Source organism: Giraffa tippelskirchi, chromosome 3 (assembly GCF_054371585.1).
Source record: "Giraffa tippelskirchi isolate mGirTip1 chromosome 3, T2T-mGirTip1v1.2.pri, whole genome shotgun sequence".
Classification (NCBI taxonomy): Eukaryota; Metazoa; Chordata; class Mammalia; order Artiodactyla; family Giraffidae; genus Giraffa; species Giraffa tippelskirchi.
Genome location: NC_137277.1, coordinates 9897008 through 9910097, shown reverse-complemented (window position 1 = coordinate 9910097; position 13090 = coordinate 9897008). Strand labels below are relative to the sequence as shown.

The following is a 13090-nucleotide window of genomic DNA, read 5'->3' as shown; positions in this document are numbered from 1 at the left end:
AGAGGAGGGAGAGCTGGGAGGAGAAGCAGCAGAATTCAAGCCAACAGCCTGAAAGCCATGGGCTGGGGGCTGCGATGGGGAGCGGACTCCAAACCCAACCACGTTGCCCCCTCCACGTCTCGCCAGGACCCGCGCTCTTCATTTTTCACAGCTCCGGATAATTTATTTCAGGGCGATTACACACAGCAGAGGGGCACGGGCTTAAATGCCGACATATTAATTTTCCTGCATACGAGCCTGTACGTCGGTGGGACTGGGGACCGTGCTCTAGGGGAGCCAGGGCTGTGCGATCCCTCCACACGCCACGCTCTGCTAAACCCCCTTACCTCTAATTGCTTGCTCACTAGACTGTGAGAAAATAATTGCCACTATAAATTTTCCCTCCTTCTCTGCATAAAATATTCGGAAAACCAGCACTTAAAAAAGGAAGGGTGGGGTGCTCCTGGAATAAGAGCAGCAGCGCATCACAGCTGTGCTGCCCACTTCTGGGCACCTGGCTGTGTCCCCCCCGATCCCCATCCCCGGGGACTGGGTGGCAGGGGCAGGCGGGAGCCCTCACCCCCAATTCAAAATGGGGAGGCTCAAAACATTTCCAGGAAAAGGCAAGGGAGCGGTTCCCCAACCCCAACAGTCTCCTGGGAGAACCAGGGGCGCTGGGAGGCCTGTTCAGGGTCAGACACTGGAGATGTCTTACTGGCCCGCAGGAGCCATCGTCCCCCTCCCAAACAAACCTCTTCCCACCCAGGGACTGAGCTGGGCCACACGTGTGGGGCATGAAGAATAAAACGTTCCCAGTTGGGAAAGACCTGGAACCTGAGTTCCTGCGTGGGGCTGTGAAAGGGGCATGTGTGCACCTGGGAAGCAGGGCAGGTTGGGACAGGGGCCGTTGTCCGCCGAGAAGGAGCCTCCTGTGTCCTGTGCGTGCCAGCTCAGTGGCTAAGTCTGAGTGTCTGACTCTTCAGCGACCCTGTGGACCGTAGCCCCCCTGTTCTCCTGTCTGTGGGATTTCTCAGGCCAAGAGTACTGGAGTGGTTGCCATTTCCTTCTCCAGGGGATCTTCCCGACACAGGGGTCAACCCCGTGTGCCCTGTGTCTCCTGCTTGGCAGGCGGATCCTTTACTACTGAGCCACTCTGTCCTCTCCTAGTTCCGAAGGCCAGGATGGATGCAGTGTGGCTGCGCTGCCGCCTGGCGGCCTCTCCCTTCCCTGCAGCGTAAATCAAGTCTGCTGACCCCGAGCTGGCATAGGAGGCCCACCCTCTAGCTGGGAGGTCACCCCAGAGTGTCCCGGCCCTTGGCATCGTCCACATCTCGTAGCGCAGGGGGAGGACAAGAGGAACGGGGAAGTAACACCCCCATTGCTGGCCTATGGGGCCTGCAGGTGAGAGACCCCCAAGAACGAGGGGCTGATGGCCTTCATCAGAGGGCCCCAGCAGAGCCCACTTGGGCCTGGAGAGGGGAGGGGAGCAGGGTTCCCCAAGGCTGCGGGGCCGAGAGCCCTCCTACGAAGCCACCGTGGCAGCCCAGGTGTCAACAGGGGAGCTGTGTGGCAGGAGGAGCTGTCTCTGGCTCGCTGACCCCCGCCTCGTCCCTATGCAGAACTGCTGGGCAGCCTCAGCTCGGGCAGAGGATGGAGGGAGGGGCTGCAGTGGAAAGAGCCCCGGTCCCTGCGCCGTGACGCTCCGGGCTAATACCTGCTCAAGGAACCGGCTGAGCAGGAGGGTGTGGAGGCAGGAGGCAAGCCAGAGCCCCCACACAGGGCTGGGGGCTGTTGGGTGCAGCCCAAAGGGACTTGCCTGGCACTGACCGGCCACCTGCTGCCCAAGCTCACTGGGCTCACTAGCTCCCACCTACAACCCAGAAGAGACAAAGCGGGACCCAGGGCCAGTGGGGACGTTCCAGAAGTGGCTCTGGCTCCGGGGAACAGTAAACCAGGGAAGCCAGGTCACCAGGTGGTCTGGCCCATGTGCCTGCCCTGCCGGGGGCTGGTGTGTGACCTGGCACAGCCTGGCCGGGGGCTCCCACGGCTGGGGTAGAAGGTACCCTGGGGACCCCCTCCCAGCACCTGCAAGGGCTGCTGTTCCTGTGCTACCACCCCTCCCCATCCCAGCTCTGCACCCCCATCGTGGCCCCTCTATCTCATTCCCACCCTTGGAAGCATCTCAGGGCCCTGCTCGGAGGTCTTCCCGCCACAGTGAAGCTCATTCCTAATTGTTCCAACTGCAGGAACAAAAGGTCACCATTGGCAGCATAAGTGTCTCTCAGCCTATTAGGCAATACCCTTTATGGAACTTTCTAGGCTAAATGTTCCCAATCTTTTCACTTGTACCTAGTATAGTATATTATTGTACCTGGTATAGTATACTACTGAGAGAGATGAGACCAAAAGTAGGGGAGGGCTCCATTCACCCCTGGGAATTATCAACTCGGCAAACCGACTTCTCAGCTTTGCTATTGCAATGCCCCGATGAAGAGCCACAGACATCTCGCCCACAGTCTTCTCACCCAGCCCTTGGGACCCGGGTCTTCCCCAAACACATGTGTGAGGCCCCGGCGCGGAAGAAGCCTTTAGCCTTGAAATAGGAGACTGCTTTAATGTCCGCTCATGTGCGGGGCATGGAGTAGAGCATGGCCGCCCTGCCCCACTCGGCCCGAGGCACCAGGAACCCCTCTTTGGGGACAGGCTCTACCAGGAACTCCACACGGCCATCCTGGCCAGGCTCCGCGGCTGCCACTACCAGGTCCACTATCCGATACTGGTTGACAAAAGCCAGGCCCAGCAGCCTGGGCCTCCCCGGCTCCGAAGGCCCGCTGCCGGGAGAGCCACCTCCTGATCCTCGGCAGCAGTGGATCCGGAAGCACCGGACGCGGGGAAGGAGGTAGGCCCAGTGGAGAGTACAGCTGAGCCGGAGCCCGGCGGGACTGCCCTCCCGGTCAGAGGCGGCTGGCTGCCAGCGCACGTGTGAAACCGTCACAGCCTGCACCTGGGGGAGCGGGGTCAGCAGGCTGTTGGCATCCACCACCTGGCAGAAGAGACAAGGCTAAGCTCAGCCCGGGAGCCTAGGACAGGTTGGGGGGGAGGGGGCGCCTGGCCCTGCACGGTCCCAGCCCTAGCACCCTGCCCCAGCTCCCCTCTGAGCCAGAGGAGAGAGCAGGTGGGTGTCTGGCCTCATCTGCAAGGGGCACAGACGCCCCAGCCGAGCTCCAGCCAGGCCCCTGGGATGCCTCACCTGGAGCTCTCCAAGGCGACAGATGAAGTTCTCCTCCTCCTGGCTGCCCGGAAGCCGGGAGAAATTAATGAAGAGGTCCTGCAGGAGGCAGCCCTGCAGATTCACTTCGTAGCAGCTAAGAGAGACAGACAGAGACCAGTCACAAGGGGCCTCAGCCCGGCACCTGCAGACTGGCTGCTCACAGAAGCCGGAGCCACAGGGAGGTCTATCCCAAAGTGGACCCTGTGATCAGTGGGAAACCCGGACCTAAGCCATGACCGTGATCATGACCCTTCCCAGCAAGCGTCCTGGGCTTGTATCATCAAGCTGCCTGAAATCCAGGAGGATTGGCCCATGCCCCTACATCCTTCCAATTCTGCAGTTTCTCGGTGGAGGGCCCCTCACTCTCTAATCCCCACCACGGTGTAGCTGTCCTCTGTTGGAGACTCAACAGGAAAAGGGGGGCGGGACTCACCGCTGGACCCAGCCCCCGCTGAGCTGCTGGCCGCAGCGGCCCACCCATTTGGCCAGCTTGATTGGGGGCACCCGGAGGGGTCGGGGACTGCGCCTTGAGCTCGTTTCTGCTGGGGGAAGAGACACGGGACTTTAACAAGGGGAGTCCAAAGGAAACTGCCCTGGGAGGTGTCACTGAACAGGGAGTCGGGGGCCCCCCAAGATGCCCTGGTGGCCCCAGTGCTCAGCCCAATGGGCTGAGGCCTTGGGGGATGGAGAACAGGGAGGAGAGGAGGAAAGCTTGGGGATGGATGCCCAGGACTGGCCGGGGGACATCCTCCCTCTCGGGGCACTGCTGGCAGGAGAGCCACCATGGGCACACACATCCAACCCCGCGCCGCAGGGCCGCCACGGCCCAGAGGTTCTGGCTGAGAGGCAAACCCCTGTCCAGGCCTGGCTCAGAGTGGCACCTGGACCTCAGCTGCCTCCACACCCTTAGCCTTCTCCTCCCTGAGATACCCCCTGAGAAGGGAGAAGCCTGTAAGGAAGGGAGGCGCCAACCACGTCCACTCACCACTCAGCGCCGAGATGCCTCCCACGTGACAGCTGCCTGCGTCCCCTGTGGTGAGCTCCAAAGCCACCCCCACAGCCGAAGACCCTTCTAGCTTGTACACCAGGGACAAGAAGATCTTGGGTGGCACTGGGACCTGCAGGGAGAATAACCTGAAGGAGGAAGGTCCAGTGATGAGAGGCCGCGGGGAGACTGCTGGAAAGCAGGCACTACTCCGGGTCCCGGCCGCCAACTTCTCCCTCCAGGACAGGGAAGGGGGTGGGCCGCTGGGTGGAAGAGGCATGCAACAGCGTGCAGGCAGTTGATGCTACTCTCCTGGACACTCAAAGTGGTAAAATGGATGTCGCGTGTTTTTCACACAGTAAAACAAAATTCCAGTTTATCCTCCTTCTGGCCTCTGCTGCCCACCTGCCCGGTTTTAGCAACCGACATGGATGGCGGGGGCAGCTGACGGGCCCCAGGTCCAGGCCCTCCTCACTCACCTACCTCACAGCCAGGGTCCCAACCTTGGGCGGAATCAGCCCCCGGATGAGCAGAGAGCTCCCCCCGTTCCAGGCGTCCTCCAGGCAGCAGTGCGTCTTCACCCAGCCCCGCCCATCCCCTTCCAGCCTGTGCTCTCCAAACAGGGGCTGGATCTCCTGGGCGCTCGGGTGGTACCAGGGCCCCACGGCCTCCTCCTGAAGGGTGAGGCAGAGGTGGAGGGGGGTGCTGGGGGCAGATGGAGCCGTCACACCCAACGCCCCTCCCACCAGTCCCAGGAGAGGCCCAAAGGCCCAAGAGAAGGCAGCCCCTTCGCCAAGACGCAGCCACGTCCAGGAAGCCCCTGGCCCCTGGCCACTCAGCGCAGGACCCACACACCTGGCCATAGCAGACTCTTCGAGTCCCCATGCCCAGGCAGAAGGAAGTGACAAAGGGCAAGGAGCAGATGCTGTGTGTGGGCAAGTAGCGTTCCAGCAAACTCCAGAACCTACAGAGAAATGGATGGAGACTCAGGTCCCCAGAGGGCACTGCAATGCCCCGAACTCACTCTCATGACCCTTGGCTTCCCTGCACCCCTTCCCAGGTGACCTTGGCCCCTGCTGAGCGTCTGTGGGAAGTGGTTCCTTGGGGTCAGCTTTCATCCTTCCTGCATAACTGGTCTCAAGGACCCCTAGGAGCAGCCAGGGCAGCTGAGCCCCTTGCCTTGTCTTAACCCCCAATCCTTAGCCGAGCATGGCCAGAAGCTGGGGAAATCACCTGAGACCCTCCCTGCCACTGGTCGCACTCAGGTCCTGGGACGCCCGGGACTCACTTGTCCTGGTTCTGGAAGAAATCTCCCTTCTCCAAACACTCGTACACCCAGCCAGGCGCGAACAGGGCCGCCGAGAACCCGTGCTTCCGAATCAGCTCCAGCGACTGGGGAGAGAGGAGTCAGGGAGATGCCCCCGTGCCAACAACCAGAGTCCACGCACAGGATGAGGGGCTTAGGGAAGGGGCAACCGCCGGGGCTTTTAGGGTTCCTCCCTGCAGTTCCGCAGCTGCCCAGAAGAGGGCGCGAGGCGCCGGGGAGGCGCGGAGGGAAAAATCCGAGGGGCAGGGGTCTGAACGCGGGGCGCCCACGGGAGACACGTCTCTCTCTCTCACCACACTTCGCGTTCTATTATCAGACTCACAGTGGGGCGGAGAGAATCTTCAGTTATTGGATTAATTCATTCACTTAAAAGCTTAATTAATGAGTTGAGAACGTCCCCGCGGCACCTGGGAAGGGCAGGATTGACAGCCTGGGGACGGGCTGATTCCCCATTTATCCCACACCAGGTGCGGTGGCCCCCCGCGGGCCCCTCTTCCTCTTTTCTCACTGCCGACCAGAAGTCCCTTGCCAGAAAAACCTCACTAGTTAATCAAACCAGCAGTTCCCAAAACTGGGTGTGTGACCTCAGTCCTTGGCCCTGAGCTGGGGAAACACCAAAATATGCTCCCTGGCTTCTGGCCCCACCCCGCCCCGCCCCCCGAGTCCACATGATGCTCTAAATGCCAGCTCAGTGCCCCTCAAAGCACAGAGTCCAGAAGGAAGTAGAGCTATCGATGAGACGCGCGGTCGGAACAGGTGCTTTGTCCATTTGCATCTACGGAAAAACCGTACCATCTGTAGAAATGGGCTGAAAGTTAGGATTTTAGGGCACAGCTTGTTCTCGGGGCCTCAGTGTCCCCACCTGGGGGAGGATCATTGCTGCCTCTCTTTCCCGTGAGGCGCGGGTGGGAATGAGGGGTCCACAGGAACACGAGGCACCCAGGCCCCGGCCACCACATCCCCGGCCTCAAAGGCCACCACCCACCTTGTCCGTGTCGAACCGGCCCCCGACGACATTCCCACGGGCGAACACGTCCACACCCACGTACACGTCGGCAAGGCGCTCCCCGGCCTGCCCCAGCATCCGCTCCAGATGTTCCTCCCGCCAGTTATAGTTGGTGAAGAAGCCATCGCAGGAATCGAAGAAGACCCTGGGGGGCCGCAGAGGTGGGCCATGAAGCCCAGGCCTTGTCCCCTCAAGCACCTGCGTCCGCTGGGCCCACGGACTGCACGCTGCCTGCCTCCGGGACCGAGCAGAGCCTGCTTCCGAAGAGCCTGCATCCAGCCCACAAACTGTGGCCCATAACCCTGGGCACAGCCAGGCTGACAAGGTGTTAATTCTGTCTGCTGGTGGTCGGGGTACCAAACACCTCTGCCGGTCTCCCTCGCCTTCCCCCAGGGCAGCTGTGTAGGCAACACCTCCGGAAGGCAGAGGGCGCTCCCGGCCCTGCCCAGGGGCCCGGGCCGCCCTCCTGCAGGCTCACCTGTTCTGTTCATTGAGCTCGTCCTGCCATTTGAGCTGCCCGCTGCTCACCACGCTGTCGTACCAGAGCACCAGGCCCCCGGGGACCTGCTGATGCAGCTGAGAGGTCAGGTACCGGAGGAAGTGGGGCACGTTCCCCACGGCAGCCAGCTGGAAAGAGGGGTGGAGACAGACCCTCCGTGAGGCCCAGAGAGGCCTGTCGTGAGGAGCGCCTGGCCCCGGACAGACAGGAGGACACTTAACCCCAAGGGGCAAACAGGTCCCGGTGCCAGAAGACCCTCGGCCCCACAGCTGCCGAGCAGAGAGTCCAGCTAGAGGTCCAACTTTCCTTTCTTTCTGAAGCAGGAAAGACATGGACTCCGCAATCAAGGAAGATAAAACCCAAGGAAAAGGGAAGGCGCCATGAAAAGGAAGTCGCACATGCAGCCCAAGCAAAGCAGAGACAGAGGAGGAAGACAGGGCCGCCTTAAAGGAGCCAGAGAAGCAAAGCTCAGCCAGGCAAGGTTCCTGGACATCACGCTGGAGAATGTCCGTCTCCCTGTGAAGAGGCAGAGGGGCTGGAGGTTGGAGCCCGCTCTAGCTGGGATGCAGGAAGCGCTGCGGTAGCAGGGACCCGGCCTGGTGAGGCTGAGGAGCACAGCAGAGGGTCCCCGTGGGGCACAGGGGCTGGCGTGCTCACACTCAGAGAGTTCTCAATGTTGATCAGCCAGCCGTCAAATCGGAAAAACTGGGCGATCAGGACCAGCTGATCGGCCACCGCCCGGTACGAACGCTCGTCCCCAGCCAGGAAGGCCTCGCAGAGCCGCTCCCCATCTTTCCACTCAGTGATGAAAGTCCCTGTGGGGCAGGAGAGAAACAAGGTCAGGCCAGGGGATCATTTCCCCTTCGACCCAGCAGTTCCCTGGGTGTGGTTCCTGCAACAACAGCATCACTGTCACCTGCAAAAAAATTATTAGAATTCCAAATTCCCAGTGTCCCCAGATATCAGATGAATCGGATACCCTGGGGGCAAGGCCCTGAAATCAGTGTTAGACAATAAATGATTCAGATACAGGGAAAAGGTTGAGAAGGACTGCTCTCCCCCAGGGGTGGACCACCTACATCCTACATCCTGCCCCCAACTCTCCTTGCAAAAACGGTTTTACGGGATCACAGTCAAGCCGATTGTGTTTGTCTATTGTCTGTGGGAGCTGTTATCTCTCCAGCAGCCCCAGTACATGACTCAGTGGCCTGGAAAGCTGAGAATATTTCCTTTCCAGAACAAGTTTGCCTTCACCTGTCCTAACTCATCAAGGCAGGTAAGGAGGTCTACCCACCCAACAGCACCCCAAGCCCAAGCCCTTTTATCACTGGGGCCCCAGGCAGGTATGCCAACGAGTCTGGTTGGGTTGGAGGCGGGCCCTTGGCTCTTACCCAGCATGGAGACGCCATGCTTGTGGGCAGCATTGGTCCAGCCTACTGGGGGGATGGTGACTGTGTGATGGCTGAAGTACACAAAGATGTCGATGTACTGCCAGTGGTAAAAGGAATAGGGAGTCTGTGTGGCTGAGCCTTGAATAAACCTGGGTGAAGAAAGAGAACAAAATCAGGACCCAGAAATAGACAAGGACATGGCGACCCCAAGGTGAAAATAGAGGGCAACACGAGTGAAGATTCTCTTTAGTTCCATCTAGCTGGCACTAAAGGTTGTTGTGAGCCAGGCCCTGCCCAGTGACTGGGCTGAGAAGTAGCACCAGGTCACAGCCCAGATGTCAAGAGGGTTAGTTTTTTTTGTTTTGTTTTTTTGCTGCGTTGGGTGTTAGTTGTAGCAGCCTCCTTGGGCTTTCTAGTTATGGTGTGGGCTCCAGAGCACATGGGCTCCATAGTTGTGACATGTGGGCTTGGCTGCCCCACATCATGTGGGATCTTAGTTCCCCGACCAGGGGTCAAACCCGCACCCTCTGCATTGGAAGGTGGATTCTTAACCACCAGACCACCCGGGAAGTCCTGAGAGGGTTAGTCTTAAGGGAAGCGTTTTCACCAGGCCCAGCAGGCACTTGCTATCAGATCCAAAAGACTGAGTGTGTTTAGCCTCAATGATCAGACAGACAGAACACAAGGAAAGAGACCTAGAGGGGCTCACACAGACCTCCAAGTGCCTAGGGCCCTGCTCTATTCCAACATCAGCAGTTCACTAGAACACAGCTGGCTTTCAGGTACAGTTGGGGTTGACAACCACATGAGCTGCACCAGTGGCTTCATCACCCGCTTCTGTACCTTGATGGCCAGCTCCAACTCAAGGCTTCCCATCCATTATGACATCCAAGCTTGTTTTATGGATATTTAAAGATCTCTAATGGTTTCCCCGGTGACTCAGTGATAAAGAATCCACCTGCCAATCCAGGAGACCTGGGTTCGATCCCTAGGTCAGAAAGACCCCCTGGAGGAGGATGGCAACCCATTCCAGTATTTTTGCCTGGGAAATCCCATGGACAGAGGAGCCTAAGGGGCTGTAGTTCATGGGGTCGCAAAGAGTCAGACACAACCTAGTGACTAAACAAGATCTCTAAGCTGACCCTGTAGGATCTTGGGAAGAAATGCCCCCGGCTGGGGTGGGGTAGGGGAGGGAGAGGAATGATTCCAGAACCAGCAGGCCAAGATGGAATGGAACTGAGGAGAGTGAAGGAAACCAAATCAGCAGAAGAACCAAGTTTCCGGGCCAGGTGGTCTGAAGAAGGTCCCTGCAACAGTGCTTTCTCCAGCCTCCCCGACTTCAGGTGCAGGCAGTCCACAGAATCAGACAGTTTCAGCGCTGAAGGAGGCATAAGCTATCCCCTAAGCCAGCCCCCTCTTCTTACAGATGAAAGGCTGAAGCCTGAGTTCCTCTCCCAGTTGGTGGCAGGGTAGGCTGGCTGACTCCTGACTCCACATCCAGTGCTCCTTCCACCACCAGGCACAGCCCCTCCCCTCCATCCCATCACGCCAAGCCATGCACTCGCAGTGTCCTCACTTGTCATCCAGGTACCCGCCCATCATGTCATGGCACATCAAAGTTCGGGGCCTCCGGCTGCTCAGAGGAGGCTGCCGACACTCAGGGGGCCCCAAGGCCACATTAAAGCCATCCTCCACGTCGGGTGTCCACGCCAAGAGTTCCTCCAGCGAAGACAAGTAAAAGCTGATGGGTCTGGTGGTGTCCTTGTCATAATATCTAACTGATCAGAGGAGAGAAACAGCGAGGAATCAGTGGAAATTATGGAATTCATAATAGAGAACTTGAGATGGGGAAGGGGCAACCCTGCCCAGAAGCCCCAGAGTGAACACGGACACAGTGTTCAGAGCCTCGGTCCTTCTCACCTGGCAAAGGGTCTGGGGTAAAACTGACCACTTGTCGAAAGACTGCTTCTTCTTGATCCTCTTCAATTCTAAGCAAAGAAGAAGTTGAATTTTTTTTTTTTAAATAAAAGTGTAAAGAAAAAGAACCTGTAGAAGCAAAGGGACCTGACCCCATGTAGACGTGCAGGGGAAGACGTCCTCTGGTTTACATTTTTTAATGCAGACTATGGAAACGTGCCTTTGCCCATTCTGTTCCCTCACACTAGAAAACCCTTCTCCAGTCTCCACCTACTGAAGTCCTCCACCTCCTCAAAGACCAGTTCAGATGTCCCGCGCCAGGCACCCTCCCTGTCCTCTCCAGCACGGACACTAATAATCCTAATTACACCCACTGGTCTGCACTGAGCAATTAAAATCTCTCTGCAGATCCAAGGCCAGGGGAGGGAGGCATGGTCAACCCATTTCTCAGATGAGGATGTCGGAGTTTCTAGTCAGGGCGCCAGGATTCCCAGACGCGCCCGCTGCTGGGGTCGCACCCAGGCTCCGAGACTCTGTCCGTGCCTGCTGCTGTGCGGGGCGGGCGGGACGATGGGCAGAACCCGCCGCGAACAGTGAGCGTGGAGGCCGGAGATCGCTGTCCTGCACCCAGGGCCTCCCGGGGCCAGGGCCAGGCGCCCAACGACTCCGGCCCACTGCCCGCCCGCCGGATCGAGCCGCAGAATTCTCCCGCCGACATCTTACCCACCTCCTCCGGGTCAGCCGCCCTCCCGGCCGCCGAGCCCGCTGCTTCTCCAGGGTCGCCGGCGTCCGCAGCCGCCGCTCCTGCCGCCGCGCAGCCGCCCGAGTCCCTGTCCCTGCCGCCTCCATGACGTTGCCCCGCCCGCACCACACACCGGCTACCGGCCAATCGCAGGGAGAGACCCGCCCCCGCCCCCGCCCGCCGGCCAATGGGGACTTCTCTGCGCGATTGCCCCGCCCCTACTAGGCTCAGGCTGGACACTCTGCTCGCTCTGTGGGCTGGGGCACCTGCCGCCGGGCCTTTGTAGCGGAGGAAGGCCTGGGGCGGGGCCTGGGGGCGGGGCTGATGCGGTGGCGTGGGAATGGGCGGGGTCTTAGCCCAGGGCTCCGGAAGACCTCTTTGTGTGAGTTCTTTTTCAGATGAGCAATCTCCTGAAGGTCACAAAGTCAGTAAATTGTGAAAGTGATATCTGAACTCAGTTTGCTTAACCCCTGTTTCAAAGATAATTTTCTGGGAAAACTGAAATCATAATTCTCATTCAAGTATAAATATGGACAAGTGTTAAAGACTGTCCTATTCATTATTCAGACAGGTGTTATAACCAATTCAAGAGCGAATCAAAAAAGAGATCGTGTATAGATCAGGAATATTGAAATGAGTACGTAAATAGAGGCATAAAGAGTTTTTCCGCTGGGTGGGTGGTGGGTGAGTGAGATCACTGGGCAAGACAATTTACACGTAAAAAAGACGACAAAAAATAAAACTAAAATCAAATGAAGAGGTACAAACTACTATGTATAAAATAAATAAGCTACAAGGATATATTGTACAACACAGGGAATATAGCCAATATTTTATAATAACTATAAATGCAGTATAACCTTTAAAAATTGTGTATCACTATGCTGTACAGAAACTTATATTGTACATCAACTATGCCTCCATATTTTTATACCTCAATTAAAAAAAAAAGCTACAGTGAGATAACAGCAGGATATGCAGCATGTAGAGAATGCATAGTTTCCACTGAAGCACAAATTGTTTTCTGTACCTGCAAATCTGCAAGACCCCGCAAAGCACACAGGGCCTGGAGGTATCTCAGAGATAGCACTTCCCCAGCATCTTAGACACAGAGGGGTCCCCAGAGTGTGGAGTGTAAGGAGAAGGGCCTGGACCCAAGGCTGGGCCCCACAGGACTGAGTGTGGGCCCGCGTGAAGCTCTGCTCACCCAGCTCCCAGCATCCCTTTGTGCTGCTTGGGAATGGCCTGCTGCGCGAGCCAAGCTGAGTGGGCCTCTTTATTATGGCTGCAGGCTTTGAACTTGATGAGGCCCCAAGCGTCCATAAACCTGTAGAGTGGGGAAGATGACTCAGCTGTGAAATATGAATCCTGGTCGTGCCTCGGGGAAAGATGGGGCCCTGGGGAGCAGGCGACAGTGATCCCAGAGAGGACAGGGACTGCAGCGCCCTGGGAAGTCTGCCTTGACACTCAAGGGTGGGGCGGGGGGGGGGGCGCATTGCAGGGTCGTGATTCCCCTCTGGCTGTGCTCAAGTAAGCACAGAAGATGTGGGGTCTGTATTTGGTCTGCATTTAAACCACTTACCTGCAGCTTAGCAGTGAAAATAAATAAATTTTCGTCCTCCGAACTAAAACAAAGTTCTTAGAGATTCTTTAGGGCAATTCTCAGTCTCTGGGGAAAAAATATATTCAGACCTCCCTTCTCTGCTCCAATCGGCAGTGTTGGCCTCTGGTCTGGGGGTCAGGGAAGTTCAAGTCACCCTGCACACCCTCCACAGGGCCAGGAAGAGCCAGTTTGCAGCCTCTGCGTTGGCCCCTGCTTCGCTGCCTGCTCTGCAGGGCCCTGTGGTTCCTGGTCTCAGGGTCCTTGTCCTGGATCAGGATGAACCTGAAAGTCCCCACGTTTGCCTTAAGCTCATGCTGGTCCGCCTGGGGCTCCAGACCCTCCAAAGCCTGGATTGGCCATCTAAAATCCT

General features: G+C 58.0%; 1 protein-coding gene across 2 annotated transcripts; it reads right to left on the bottom strand.

Moving 5' to 3' along the window:
* Positions 1–2573: 2573 nt before the first annotated feature.
* On the bottom strand, positions 2574–11239 carry ENGASE (endo-beta-N-acetylglucosaminidase). Of its 2 annotated transcripts, none has more exons than XM_081575720.1 (14): positions 11103–11239; positions 10379–10446; positions 10035–10236; positions 8459–8607; positions 7725–7882; positions 7047–7195; positions 6548–6713; positions 5524–5627; positions 5091–5199; positions 4719–4909; positions 4236–4384; positions 3684–3792; positions 3230–3344; positions 2574–3022 (listed from the first exon to the last, which is right to left on the bottom strand). In XM_081575720.1, exons 1-14 carry the CDS (start codon positions 11222–11224, stop codon positions 2603–2605), a joined length of 2211 nt encoding a protein of 736 aa, XP_081431846.1. In that variant the 5' UTR covers positions 11225–11239; the 3' UTR covers positions 2574–2602. The 2 variants fall into 2 exon arrangements, with proteins under 2 accessions (XP_081431846.1, XP_081431847.1); XM_081575721.1 differs by having other exon boundaries at positions 3684–3789.
* Between the last annotated feature and the right edge of the window lie 1851 nt (positions 11240–13090).

Excerpts from the sequence above, each read along its gene's own strand:
- ENGASE (XM_081575720.1), bottom strand. The coding sequence starts at position 11,224 with ATGGAGGCGGCAGGGACAGGGACTCGGGCGGCTGCGCGGCGGCAGGAG. Across the intron at positions 10,447-11,102 it reads GGGCGGCTGACCCGGAGGAG|AATTGAAGAGGATCAAGAAG; the intron begins GTGGGTAAGATG and ends TTCTTTGCTTAG. Across the intron at positions 7,196-7,724 it reads ACATTGAGAACTCTCTGAGT|CTGGCTGCCGTGGGGAACGT; the intron begins GTGAGCACGCCA and ends CCCTCTTTCCAG.